This window comes from Leptonotus elevatus, chromosome 15 (genome assembly GCF_054856555.1).
Source record: "Leptonotus elevatus isolate MCC_2025b chromosome 15, RoL_Lele_1.0, whole genome shotgun sequence".
NCBI classification, from domain to species: Eukaryota; Metazoa; Chordata; class Actinopteri; order Syngnathiformes; family Syngnathidae; genus Leptonotus; species Leptonotus elevatus.
The window spans coordinates 4,621,864-4,636,068 of NC_141253.1; the positions used below are offsets into that span (position 1 = coordinate 4,621,864).

Consider the following 14,205-nt stretch of genomic DNA (forward strand, 5'->3'; position numbering starts at 1 on the left):
GCACCTTAACACAATGCTGTTAGCCCATGACATTTTATTCAACCATTTTCATACATATTAACACTAATATCAAATTCATGATGTACTTATGATGCAAGGTAGAAGCTGGAAAAGTATGTTTTTTTGTTTGTTTTTTTTGCCCCAGAGTGGTCCAGAGATGTTGCAAAAAGAGGAGTAGAAAATACTGCAATAATAGCTGTTGCTTCTGGATACCAAAATGTTTTCATTAAGCGCTGAGCGAAATATTTAAAAGCAATAAAAATCCATTTTGGTAACATTCGGCACGACGTTGACCTGACTGCGTTTGGCATGGATATGGCTTGTACTTCCTCACAGTTCTCTTTGTGATGGCAAGAATTGCAGATTGCAGCAAGAATCAAGTCAAACGGGTCCACGCTCACTTAGCGCCGCACTTTTTAAAAATTGATTGTCATAATTTGGGCCTGGAAGCTTTTCCATACAAATAATTACCGTCTATGACTTTCCTGGCTGTATTAGCATACGTTAGCAATAAACTACATTCAGATTTATGTACAAATTATGGTTTGGAACTTAGATGAGCCCATGTCGCAAATTCATAGTTACAGTAATTATTTATGTTAAAATAAAAATAAAACACTTTTAGGACATAAATATGAAACAAAAAACTGAGGTGTTCCACGTGTTCATAGCAATCACAACCTTGAAACCGCAATCATAAAAACTCAAGACCCTCTAATTAGACTGAAAGTGGTGGAACTTTCCTGGTCAAATTTGACAAGCTTTCATGAATTGTGGTTGCCTTTGTCAGGATTATGAACAAATTGTATTTTCCCAAACTGCATTTAACGGTCCCTATTCGGAGCAATCCTTCAATTTAGTTAATACATTCCTCAGATCGCATGCATGCTCTGTAGGGTTTAAATCTGGAGATTAGCGATTGGCCTTACAGTTCAACGCAGCCTGTCAGTTGTTTGTTTTGGGGTGTTACTCCCTTCAGTCTCCTCATCAGCAGGTACAGGGGCTCCCCGGATTTAGGACGGAGTTCCATTGGCACTGTAGCAACGTAACCTGCATTTGAAAATAGGAGGGAAGGCGCTGTACTTAATCACCAACCTGCACTGCCAAAAGCAGTGTTTAAGTCACAATTACAGAAGGAATTTGTATCAAGGCCATTATTGTACAGGTATATATATATATATATATATATATATATATATATATATATATAAAAATTAAAAAAAACTAGCAGATTATGCTACAGTAGTTCATTGCGTGCCGTTTGTGACATCAAAATGATGCATGTCGGAACCGTCGTAAACCGAGGATGCCCCTGCAACCAGCATGAGATGACCAACTACATAAAAATAAAGTATTATGGGCAAGTCATTAAAAAATTTTTTACACGTCTGATGACAACCCAAAAATGACTTGATGTGACTTTTGGAGTTGAAGGGGGGCGGGAGGGGGCAACAACATCAGAATATGATTCTACAGGAGGTGAAAAGCTCCACTTACGTGAGACCGCACGTGTCTGGAGAGCTGGTGAAGGACGACTGGACCAACAGCAACAGAAGCAGCAGACTCCGACTGAAGCTAAGTAGCCGGATTAAATGTCGGCGATGGGTGAGGGCAGACGGAGGAGACTGCAAATTTGAAGTATGAAACCCCCGCCGAGGAAATGGGCAACCAAATACTGGATGTGCAGCTGCATCTCTTGTCATTTGAAATATGGTGAAAAACATTTCAGCCTTTGAATTCAAAGAGTGAAATGAAATCCCATCCCATATTTGCAGATGTTCACTTTTTGAACTCAGCTGCGAAAATAAATGCACCATATTCTAATTTGTTGTGTTACGAGATTGGAGGCTTTCTTCCTTTCATTTCCTAACACTCAGTTCAAAATCCTGACTTGTGTTGTCAGTACGTACAGCGGCGTGTCTCCGGTGTACCGCAGCGCTCATGGCGTCACTGCACTACACCGGCGACCAAGCGCGTCCTCGTTTCTACTCCTACCGCCCGAGCAGGCGCCGCCGCGGTCCTCTTCGGGCAACCGGGCCTTTTCCCGAGTGCAGTCCTGTGATGACGTCTTTAGTCCAAAGGCTGGGGGTCCGCGATGGGCATGGTGTGCAGCACCTCGTCCAGCAGCTGCAGAGCGCGATGGAGGTGGATCTCGATCCAGCAGGGCGTCTCCTTGATGCTCTGCCGCGGGTAGTCGGGCCCCCAGCCCTTGACGAAGCTCATGCGCAGGATGCATAGCCGGCGCAGGTCGTCCACGCCGATGCCCGCCGCCGCAGACAAACCTGTGGAGAGAAGACGGAAAATAGGGTCAACACGAGTAATTATAATTTACATTTAATAAATTAATTCTTATTTTTTTTTATAAAATATATAACATGTTAAGTTAAATGCATATGAAAAATGTCAATGATTATATTATTTTTGTTTATTAGTTATTTGAATTTAAACTATTTCTAAAATAAAACATGCTAAATGTATTAAATTGTTCATAATACTAGTAATTCATTATTAATTTACAATTCATTTAACTATAATTAAGTAATTAATAAAATAAATAACATGTTGTAAATATTCATATAAAATTGTCTTTTGAATACAAAAATATTTACTCTTATTTAGTTTTTATTATTTATAAGAAAAGCAATTATAATTTGTTAAATAATAAACTAAATGTATTTTTTAATATAATATACATACAGTGTACGGTATATATTTACAATCAACCGATCATTTAATGAGACCATTTTTAATTAATCTATTATATGGGGAAAAAACTAAATTAATGCAATAAATATTCCAAGACTCTTGACTCAATGCTGTAGCGCAATTATTTACCTATGATGTCTCGCGGCGAAATTTTAAAATCTATAATGTGAACTACTGTATTGTGAACAGAAGGGGATCACGCAAGGAGCCTTGAGGGACACCTAGTGGCAATAATTGTGAATGGAAATTAGAACTATGTCTGAAACATTCATTGAAAAATGATCCAATGACTAACACACTCACTGATGGCGGGAGCGATGCCGCCCACGGAACCCGGGCCGGGTATATTCCCAGCCACTGCCGCCGCCTGGGCCGCCGCCGCCGCTTGCGCCGTGGCGGCCTGCTGCTGCATCTGCCGGTGGCACTGACGCAGGTCAAACACCTGACGAAGACAAAACGCCGGCAGCTTGAGCGAGCTCTTGAGCAAGAGCGAGTCTCTCGTCTCACCTTGATGTAAGCGCTGGGGTAGATCTTGTGCACGGCGTCCCCGGGGGCGCGTCCCGCCTCCCGGTCCAGGTAGTAGCTCTGCACGAACACGGCGTGATCGCTCAGGCAGCGCACCCACACGTCTCCTTCACCTTTGCACTCCAGCTGCACGCCTTTGCCGATATGGAGTCTGACAAACAAAGCAAAACGTTTTTTTAGGACTTTCTAAAAGCTTATAAAATAGTTGCCAGAGTTATAATAGTTTTGGATAATTTTTTTTAATTATAGTTCGTTTTTATTTTATTTTGACTTCAGCTTTTTCAAATTCAGTTAGTTTTGCATAGCTAGCTAGTCTTAGCTCTAATTTTAACAAATAAAGGTCACATCATTGCAGGAGAAGCCAAAATACGGAAACAATTTGATTGATGATTTGTAGTCCGGAAAATACGATAATTAGAAATAGCTTTTTTAAGAGAGGAGAACAACAGCATTACTCTGAATGTGTATTCGATTTTAAACAATCATAGTTGACATCCACCTGACACACTTAGCCTACTGAGAGGAGTTATATTCCACCATTGGCCTTATCTTTTTCCGGCTATTAACAGCGCCAGTAAAGTGATGATGTGCCATTGTATTATTTGTACAGTTGCCAGGGACCTCGATAAGGTCAGGCGGCGCGGGGGGGTCAGAATAAGGAAGTGGGCAAAGCTGTCAAAGGCCTTTTCTTGAGACCGGTCAGGAACTGTTTTAATTAGGGGTGTCCGGCAATTAAAAAATGTAAATTGCAATTATTCACAAGACTTCAATAACTTAACTCACGATTAAATCACAAATTTTATATCTGATCTAAATGTACAATGTTTTTTTTTTCTTCCTAAGTTTCATACGGTTGTTAACATAAAAGTGGAGAAAATTTTTAAACTAATAGAAATATGGCTGCATTTTTTTAGTAGTTCTTTCATAATAAGTCATAAAATTGAGTTCAAATTAAAATGATGTACTGTAAAAAAACGAGTGCGATATTGATTTGTGTTGAGGTCATTATCTGCCACTAGATGGCATAATTGCATTTGTAAGACGGTGACAGCTCAGTGCATTTTTCTTTTTATATTAGTTTTTCTCCATAGGTTTGGCACATTTCTTGAAACTGAGATGACATTTTCAAAATACCATGGAAAAATCCCTAAACTACCTTACAATTGGTGCCAACTGAATGGCATGCCAAAAGGACGATGCATTTTGGGATACCGACTACTTGCATGAAATAGAAATTAGATTTTGTTTTGGGAGAGATATGAGCTTTTGCAGATGATCCACATGGTGTCGTGCAAAAATCACCCAATGCAGATGAGCCAAAGCATTTGAGAAGGATCTCTGCAGTTGTGACAGTACCGACTCTTTGTTTGGGAAAAGAACCCGGAGCGAAGCATGTGTGACCAGTTTTGGGATCGATATGTTCTTTTGCTAATGAACCGATGGGTTGAGCACAAATGTAAGTCTGTTGGGCCGAATGAGCGTGCAGTTTTAAAAATGTCATCTCAGTTTCGAGAAATGTACAAAAAAAGCTATCTAATTTTTAACATGAAGTAATTAATGTGAAATTCTGCACATTTTTAAAATTGTAAAATACAACTTGACACCAGTCTCCACAAATATATACATTATTATTTCATTCATTACTGGCAAATGCAAGTATCATTAATCGTGCGTAAAAAAAAAAAAATGGTGGCGTTAAACTTTAAATGAACGCACTAATTTTGACACCACTAGTTTTAATTTCACGGGGGGAAAAAAAGAAAATCACAATTTCTTTTGTTTTAAAGATGTGGCCAAGTACCGAGCCCTCTCGATGTTTTCCGTCCTGTGGACGTTGCTGAGCTGGCCCAGGCAGAAGCGGTCGCCCCCAGAGGGGTCCACGTAACCGTCCACCGTCACTACGGGACACGTGGAGGGCACCTTGAACGTCTCGCCGACTTGGACGTCCATCTCAAAGTACGCGATGGAGCACCAGTAGTCTGGAGCTGCCGCACACCAGCAAGCGGCTTAAATTAGTTGAGGATAGATCCAATTTTGCGAGGGAGATATGGCTGACGGGAAAACTCACCTGGGTGGTTGGATATCGGCGGCTGGAATGCTATTTCATTGCTAACAGACCCTGCCGGAATCATATAGAAAGAGAAATTAATAGTTGATTAATTTATCTTCATTTAGATGATGATCTACTCGCTGAATATATTTTTTGAATATCTTGAGCAAAACAAAGGCTAAAAATAGGGAGCCGGTCCACATACGTACAGTAATGTCCCGTGTGAGTCATGGGCGTATGGTGCTGTAGGTGGCCATTTTGTTGCGCCGGCACCGCGGGCGTGAAGCTGTTGTTTCTGCTCCAGTTGGAGGTGGAATCTGCAAACGTAAAAGTTGTCAAAACTCACTCGAGACAATCCTACCGGGTGAATCGCCCCGAGAGCGCTCGGGCCTCACTTGAGGGTCCCGCGCCGATGGTGGAGAAGGCGGAGGTTGAAGCCGAGCCGCTGCCGTCCGGCGGCACGAGTAGCGCGGGGCTGCTGAAGGCGTCTGGTGGGCCGGCCCTGGACGGAGGATGCTGGATGGTCTGCAGGTGGCTGTCGGCGCTGGGGTGAGGTTGCTGGTTGTCGTAGTCGTACTCGTCTTTTACCATGAGCGGACCTGGTGAGCATGAACAACAAGCGCGCCGAAGATTGGCGTTATCGACGCAACGAGCACAAAAGAACATGTCAAACTTACCTGAGCTCGAAAGTGTCAGTCCTGATAGATCTGCAAAGAAATAAGAGAAAAATGCAATGACGACATCTTTGATTAGAAAAGCTGAAGGAATCTGACGACATCAGTGTGTGTCGCTAAATTAGCAATTGCGACAATCTACATTTAACTATTAAATAACTTTTATTTAATAGTATCTCTCTTTTTTTTCCCGGCTTAAATCAAGTGATTTTATTCCCAACTATTTTAAGCATTGACACATAACATAAAATAAATATAGTGGCATGCAAACATTCCCCCACTCCAAAAAAATCTGGAAAAAAAGACAAAGAAAATAAATAAATAAATACAAATTTAAAAAATTGCTCAATTTTTCTCTCTTGTAAAGTTAAAAAAATACTAAAGAACAAAGTATTTCAAAAGAGCCAAATGTTCTGTCTGCAATTAATATCTTGTAAGCCTTAAGGGACCAAAAAAAAATAAGTAATTGTATTCATTTTATCATTATTAATCAGTTATTGGAATTTTATTCTGCCAAACAGCACAATTGGCATTAGCCTTAAAAACAACCATACAGCTCAATTCCTAATTTGAATAAATCTGGATTCATAGCAAAATTATTCTTCTAAAATGCAAGCCGTCACATGAAAAATCAACATAACTACAGTTTTTCATTGTTTTAACATCTTCTTCTTTTTTTTACCCTTATAAACAGGTGAGATATTCCATCGAATACACCAAATAATTGGACATATTTTTGTTGGTTTAGTGTGCAAACTTACCAATGCCTGGCGAGACCACTCTCTCATAATGATATGGATTGACACAGACGTTGTCACATTTGAGGTCAAAGGCATATTGGCAATATTTGACGTGTTTTAACTCGTTCTTGTGCAAATCGGGCCACCGCCACAGTCGCGCGTACACAACGTGGGGGAAACCTTTACGTCCCGCGACCTAAAACAAAAACATCCGCGTTACAATTTAAACAAAGCCATAAAATAAGGGCAGTTTATTCATCACGATACAAACCTGCAGGCGGCCATCCAACGTGCGCTGTATGGTGACACACTTGCTGGGATGCGCTCCGTTGGTGGTGATGGCCGTGATGAGGGAGTCCAACTCGTCCTTCTTCTCCTTCAGCTTCTTCACCAGGCTTTCGATGGCTCGCTTGGCGAAGCTCTCGCTCTCCCCGCCTTGTCTGTGGCACATCAGGCTGTGCACGATGCTGAGGCAGGCGTCATTGCTCGTGGGCGTGCTGGCGATGGACATCCTCTGCTCTTTGGGTTTTCAGCCTTCGAGGAGGCTCGCTCGCTCTCTCTTTCTTTCTTTGTCGCCAGTGAGGCCTTACAGTCGATGCAAAGCTGGTCTGGAAAGCTGCGGCACGAGTGAATTATTCAGATGTATGTGAAAGAACACAGAGGCTGTAAAATGTTATTAATTAGTTACTCCTCAATCACCGCAAAAAAACCTTCCTAAGATTTACAAACGTTACAAAGAAAGTCTTGTCTGGAGGAAATCAAAGCCTGGATGCCACTGGACTTCTTGAATTTCCATGAAAATAAAACAAGTTCTGGTGTTTGGTCCCTGGGGCCCTTGGACTTCGTTACATCTTGGCTGGTTGCTATAATTCACTTTATTTTAGACTCAGCTAGTCCTTTATAATAGCACGGGTTTGCTCGTTGTATTACAGGACTCAAGAGAATAAACAGACTACAGTAGTAACTTCATCTCTGGCGGTGTCAATCAATACTGATATTATATTTGTCCATTAACTACACTGACTTTTCTGACCCTCTTCTCCTGTAGTGTGACTTAACCATAACACATTATTAAAATACAATTATAAGAATGCACATAAAGTAAATAGCTTTCTGGCAGAGTCAATCAAAAGTGAGCATTAACCTCTTTTGTTTAGGCAGCTTTTAAAGAGCTGGACACACAATACAGGTGTACCTAATTAAGTGTCCGTTGAATGTATAGTAAGAAAACACGCTCTATATTTACAGGATAATATCAAGTTCAGAACATTATTTAGGACACGTGCTGTTGCCCAAAGCAGATCTACAGGTAACTATTGGTAGTCTTGACATAAAGTCGTCCCATGGAGTCACATTATTAGATATGTAAATTAAGCTCGTGGGGCAGCAGTGGCTTTTCTAAGGCCTGTCTTGGTTTACAACAACAACGCTTCAGTTGTCAAATAAAAAACACGCCGAATACAAAGCAAGTCGTCTTCTTACAGACCTAGCGTCATGAAACATATCTGCGTCGGAAAAGAAGCGTACAAACAAGTAGTTTATAAAATTCCCATTGGGGTGTCGCAGGGTAGCGATTAGCTTGCTAGCTAAAAGCAACTTGGAGCTCACTAACCTTTCTTTTAGTGACGGTCCTTCGCGGCCCGGTTACTGCGTGGCTGTTGTTTCGAGTGTCCGCAGAGTGGTTTTAATCCGTCGCCCAGTTGTGTACCGGTAAATGGCGACTCGTAGGAGCGGCCGCAAAAGCTAACAGCAGCAACACATTTGCTGCGAAGCTTACCAGGTAGCAGCCACGAAAATAAACAAATTCCTCCCCGCCCCATAAGCGTAACCAATGCGCATGCGTGCAAAACAGCACGCGCCGCCATGTTTATCGAGAAATCACTGCACACACTTCATTCAAAATACGGGTTTTGTTTATTCCCTTTAGGATTAACCAAGCAAGCTTTCAAACAGTCTTTTCCCCCCAGCATTAACATGCACCAATGTACATAGAAATATAATCCAAATTATTATTTTTTTTTTTATGTGAAAATAAGTGCTTCCTTTCGGGAAAATGTCCATCCATCAATCCGCTTTCGAACAGTGTTCCCCAACTTTTACTGAGCCCCGGGGCACACGGTTAACATCAGAAAAAGTTCACGAGCGCAACCAAGCAAACATTTCACAAACATGAATGAACTGTGAATTCCGAAACAATGATAATCTCGTCTCAGTTTACTCACAAATTGGGCCTGTTTAACTGAACACAAAGCATTTAGCAGGAGTACGTATTCTGCTCTACGGATGGCAACAGGTGGATAATCACATTTATTGTACCTTTTGGCATCTGGTGGAACCAGGTCAAGCATTTCATTGTTCTGCCGGCTGGCAAAGACAGATTAACAAATTCATTATTTTCTAACGAATGAAGTGAAATTGGATAATTTCCTGCACACTCTCTAATGACCTCTCACGGCACACTCGGTGTCACGCCTGCAGCCAAGACTCAAATCCAGAACTTAAAACTGTGTGGCAGAGGTGCGAGAGCACTTGTCTGCCGTGCTGGAGCACTTGTTCTCGATAGGGTCGCAAGTGAGCTGGAACCGATCCCAGGTGTTCCTGACTTGTGGGCAAAGAAGCCACCCTGGATTCGTCACACAAAACCATTCCCACCTCTGGAAAATTGTGCGTCTTCAATGTTTTTGGAATGTGGGAGGATGAACATGCAAACTCCACACAGCAAGTAAAGATTCAACCCCCGATAACCACTATAACACCACAAACGTAATTCAACATAGCAGTTTTTCAAGGTAAATCGAACATCAGGTTTACTTTGTGTCCTGGATTGAAATCAAATACAGCCGACATCCACTTGGAACGCTGATCCGCCATTGTTTCCACTGTTATTCCACCGTTCTTGTTATCTACTACTTCCGACTGTTAACAGCCAAAGTCAAGTGATGATGTGCCACATATTTCTTTTTTTCCATTTGTACGCTCGCCGGGGGGGGGGCTTCGATAAGGTTGGGGGCGGCGTGCGGCGGCCGAGTCAGAAAAAGTCAGCGGGAGGGCTCCGAGGTCAACCTGACGGCGGGGGGTCGCCGAAAGAACGCTGGCGTTGGGGACCAGGAATCTGACACCACCCTCTCACAAAACGCCGCCACTTGGAGCGGCGTCCCGGGCCTGAGTGACGGCCCGCAAGACTCCAGGCTCTGACACCTCGTTATCGCGCTGGCACGGCGGCGGGCGGAGAGGCCCGTCAGGCATGTGATGCAAAAAAAGGGGGATGAGGGGGATTAAGGTTGTCAGGCGAGCGGCAATCAATAGATACACATTCCATCAAATGTGTTCAAGCGGCAAATTTGGGCATAGGAAATTTCGGCCTGAACGTTAAAAAATAATAATAACTGGTATTTGCATTTATACAATTTACACGACATAATATCATTGTTAAAGTGTGACTATGTGTGGATACAAAAAACAGGCCTACGTTAGAATCCATCGGTGCGCCGTCTCTATCTCTGTGTGAGCGCGTGCGCGCGTGCGTGCGTCACTATCTGCAGCCGCACTCCGCCACCACCATGCCCTCATATTTGTGGTTGAAGGTGATCACGGCGTTATCGTAATAAAGGAGCGAGATGGGCTCCAGCCTAGTGGGTACACAGCAGGCACGCGACGCCCTCTCCGGACTCTTAACACTGAGCAGTGTCTGCACGATGGCGTGTTTGGTGGGCGAGACCTCGGAGGTCATGGGCGGGCCGCAAACCCCGTTGCACGTGTAGGCCTCGTAGCCCACCGGCTGGATGATCCACGTGTCCCAGCCGATGTCTTTAAAATCCACAAACAGCGGCGTCCTCTTGCAGGTTTCGCCCTTGAGACCGCGGCGGATCCGAGCAGGGGTTTCGTAGAGGAGCTTCAGCTCGTCGAGGTTGTGGTTGACGAACGGCCGGAACGGATTCGGGTCCGCGTCCCCCGGACGGGCCCCCTCGTGCGCGCCATCGCCTTTACCGGGCTCGTCTGAGAAAACGATCATCACCGCGTTGCGTTTCCCATCCGCGTTTCGCCCAATGTCAACGAAGACCTCGCCCTCGTCCCATGTGACCGTTTCCTCAGGCCCCAGGATGGCGATGCGGACCTGCAGCTTGTGCGTCGCTTGGCCGTACTTCCGCCAGAGCGCAACCGCGGGAGTCAGGTCCAAGGACACCCAGCTGTTATCTTTGGCATGGATGTGCTTCGTCACCAGTTCCTCCAGATCCTTGGACTCCCCCTGATCCCGCCTTCTCGCCTCTTTTCCGACCTCCCTGGTCCAAACGACGGCGTCGTGCACTTTGTAAATGGTCACCTGGCACTCAAGGCCGGCAAAGGGTCTGCGGGCTCTCTGGACGAGGGTGAAAAGGCGAAGCTCTGCTATGGTGATGTGCTCATGGGGGGGCACCGAGATGTTGAAGAGCAAGGGATGTGTTCCTACACCCCTGACTGTCACTCCAAAGGGGGAAGAATCTGAAATTTAAAAAAAAAAAAAGTATCCCTTAGTATGGTGTCTCTTTAAGGGTTTAAAGTCTTGTCATTGGGTCTTATCATCAAAGTTGTTGGGAGCATAACCCTATCTTTGGAAAAGATAAATTAGCCTACCGGGAAAGGAAAACTTGTCCTTTGGGATGGGACCCTCAAAGCAATAGGAGTAGAATCATCTGTGGCTAAAGTCACTGTGGGAGGGTTTTTCCTTTTTGGACCCGGATTTGACACCTCTGACAAAGACTTATCAAAGAGGCGGTACCCTCAAAGCAATTGCTTCTACATCCAGCTAAAACCTTTCAGGGTATAACTCGTCAATTGTAGATGTCACTCAACCATAGAAGAACTTAAGACCGCACTTCCTCACTCCTGGTCCTTGTAAGTCCTGAGTCCTGCAGGTTTGAGATGTTTCTGTCCTCCAACGCAGCTGCTTCATAATCAGCTCATCAGCAAGCTTCGCAGAAGCCCGTTAACAACACTGAGGTTTAGAATCTGCTGTATTGAAGGACGGAAACATCTAAAAACCCGCAGGACTCCGGCTCTTGAGGACCAGGAGTGACGAAGCCTAACATAGACTGTATTCTATACTGATAGTTCATGGATTTGTCCATGGGGAGATGGGAACCCTCAAAAAAGCTGCTTTTGGAACCATGACACTCGGAAACCTTGTAGACTCAGGATATGGTTAAAAAAAAAAAAAAAAAAACTCAACTTAGCCAATAGTTAGACTGATCGGGTTCATTAATAGAGATTGTAGCCTAATACAACATAAATTGACTCAAAATCTTCAACTGAACTTCAATTTCTGATTGCTTCTTAGACCACATACTTGTTTACCAGATATGTGTCTTCGGTGTCTTTGATATCAAACCGAGAACAGTTTCTGTAACCGTGACCCTTGACTTTGAAGCTTGGTAACTAACATTCCCCTCTACTGGAGTCCCAACAAATAATGGAGCGTTTGCCTCGAAGGACCTCATTTTGTAACGTTAACTATTGACTTTAGCGCTTGGAAACCTTTGGAACAGATTACGGAGAACCCTCTAGAACCAAAGAAACAGGTCTTGTGAGGTACATTATAATAGACTCGCCTGGAGGTACTTCAACTCCTGATAGTCCAACGCAAAAGTCATACAAAATAGTAGCCAAGCTCCTTTCTTAAAAATTGCAACGTTGCTGTATTACAACCTGTTCCCGTGCGAGTAACGTACCTTCGTTCTTGAAACTGCGGACGATGTTGGCAGAGGGCGCGGCCTTGCGGTCGTTGGCGAATCGCTCAAAGAGCTCCAGCATGTATTCCGGCGGCTCCTTCGGGGACACCGGGGGCTTCTGCTGCGGTTGCCTGGTGAGGTTCAGCGTCGCCAGAAAGTGGCTGAGGAAGTCTTGCGCGTCGAGCGGCGCCTCGTCGTCGCGCTCACCCCCGGCAAGAGGAGGCCTCCGGGGACGACCCTCGGGCGGCCTGACGGGACCGCTCGAGCTCAAGGCGGCCAACGTGACGAGGAAGACGCTCAGGGAGAGGATCGTAGGCTCGGGGGTCATGGCGGAAGGTTATCCAAAAAAGTAGCGGATGACGAGATGCGAGTGGAAGCATTCGACCGGGGGTTCGACGCGCGACGGGTTGGCGACCAGGCCAAGACGAAACAGCTTTGCCCTTTGCGGATGGTGTGCTTTGGTTCGGAGGGCAGGGCAGCGTTGGCCAATGTGTGCTGCTGACATGTTTGGAGATGTCATCAGGGTTCCGCTCGGCCCTCCTCTAAAACACTTTCGCCCGCCCCCCTGCCGGGCACTCGCGCCTATCTACCTCTTACCTTCTCGTTTTGACCCTCCTTACAATGGCGTCGAACGCGCATTCCAGCGAACCTATCCGATCCCAAGTAGAAAGTGCTACACTGGTTGGAAGTTCTATACTTAGGGGAATTTTCAAGTATCTGCACTTCGATGGAGCGGCAACTTTGAACTTCCACTTCATTATCTGCACTCCTACTATTTACTGTCATGCTAAAAAAATGATGACATTTTGAGATTGCAAAAGGTGGGCCATGCGAGTTTGCGTAGTGGCGTAATAATATGTGTCAAGCGGCACAAGAAAGCGTGTTTAGTTAGGTTCAAAGTTTAGTTGTATTTACTGTCATTTTGATGTTACCTCTGTCAACCTTAAACATTTCTTGACAATATGTTATATGTGATCTCACTATTCTAAACATGACATTCTGATTCATATTATATTTGTGGAATATCAATTATCCAGCCCTTTTCATTCATCCATCTCAGGGGCGGCCATTTTGCCCACTTGCTGTCGACTGATGATGACATCACAGTTGCTGCTCAGGCAACGGCCAATCACAGCTCACCTGTTTTCTGAAGCTGAGCTGTGATTGGTTGTTAGCTGAGACCAACATTGATGTCCCCTTCAGTCGACAGCAAGTGGGAATATGGCCGCCTGAGATGGATTAAAAACGGCTGGATATTATATAACATATTCAACTAACGCAATGTTAACCAGAATACAGTATAAAGACGATTGGGGCTGCACAGAACATATTATTGTCAAGACTGTTTTTTTTTTTTAACTCATTCACTGCCATTGACAACTATAGACGTCAAAAATTCATGTGAACTTTTTCTTTTAGTTTAACTTTTGTTTTCCTTTTCATTTAATTTTTTATGAAAACCTAGAATTTTTTTTTATTGTACATTTATAACAGATATAAAAATTGTGATTAATCGTGAGTCAACTGTTGAAGTCATGAGATTAATTACGAATAAAAAATATAATTTTCTGACGGCCTTTATTTTTATTTTTTTAATTAGGGGCGTCAGGCGATTAATTTTTTTTAATTGTAATCACATGACTTCACTAGTTAAGTCACGATTAATCAAACATTTTATATCTGTTCTGAATGTACTATAAAAAAAATCTAGGTTTTCATACTCTTGTTAGCAAAAGTGGGAAAAAAAATGTTAAACTAATAGAAATAGTTCAAATGATTTTTTGACGTCTATAGCCGTCAATGGC

At 43.7% G+C, this 14,205-nt stretch overlaps 2 protein-coding genes across 2 annotated transcripts; both read right to left on the reverse strand.

The window, feature by feature from the left end:
* Window positions 1–16: 16 nt before the first annotated feature.
* Window positions 17–8,493, reverse strand: smad4a (SMAD family member 4a). Its single transcript, XM_086096204.1, has 11 exons — window positions 8,308–8,493; window positions 6,967–7,311; window positions 6,717–6,891; window positions 5,959–5,988; window positions 5,677–5,880; window positions 5,491–5,598; window positions 5,300–5,350; window positions 5,033–5,216; window positions 3,214–3,382; window positions 3,010–3,148; window positions 17–2,282 (listed from the first exon to the last, which is right to left on the reverse strand). Exons 2-11 carry the CDS (start codon window positions 7,204–7,206, stop codon window positions 2,071–2,073), a joined length of 1,512 nt encoding a protein of 503 aa, XP_085952330.1. The 5' UTR covers window positions 7,207–7,311; window positions 8,308–8,493; the 3' UTR covers window positions 17–2,070.
* Window positions 8,494–8,728: 235 nt separating this feature from the next.
* LOC147161663 (bone morphogenetic protein 10-like) lies at window positions 8,729–13,462 on the reverse strand. Its single transcript, XM_086096937.1, has 2 exons — window positions 12,401–13,462; window positions 8,729–11,174 (listed from the first exon to the last, which is right to left on the reverse strand). The coding sequence occupies exons 1-2, from the start codon at window positions 12,726–12,728 to the stop codon at window positions 10,228–10,230; spliced, it is 1,275 nt and encodes a 424-aa protein (XP_085953063.1). The 5' UTR covers window positions 12,729–13,462; the 3' UTR covers window positions 8,729–10,227.
* Window positions 13,463–14,205: the final 743 nt, after the last annotated feature.

Excerpts from the sequence above, each read along its gene's own strand:
- smad4a (XM_086096204.1), bottom strand. The coding sequence starts at position 7,206 with ATGTCCATCGCCAGCACGCCCACGAGCAATGACGCCTGCCTCAGCATC. Across the intron at positions 5,599-5,676 it reads CATCGGCGCGGGACCCTCAA|ATTCCACCTCCAACTGGAGC; the intron begins GTGAGGCCCGAG and ends TTACGTTTGCAG. Across the intron at positions 2,283-3,009 it reads CGGCATCGCTCCCGCCATCA|GTTTGTCTGCGGCGGCGGGC; the intron begins GTGAGTGTGTTA and ends TTCTCTCCACAG.
- LOC147161663 (XM_086096937.1), bottom strand. The coding sequence starts at position 12,728 with ATGACCCCCGAGCCTACGATCCTCTCCCTGAGCGTCTTCCTCGTCACG. Across the intron at positions 11,175-12,400 it reads CCGCAGTTTCAAGAACGAAG|ATTCTTCCCCCTTTGGAGTG; the intron begins GTACGTTACTCG and ends TTTAAATTTCAG.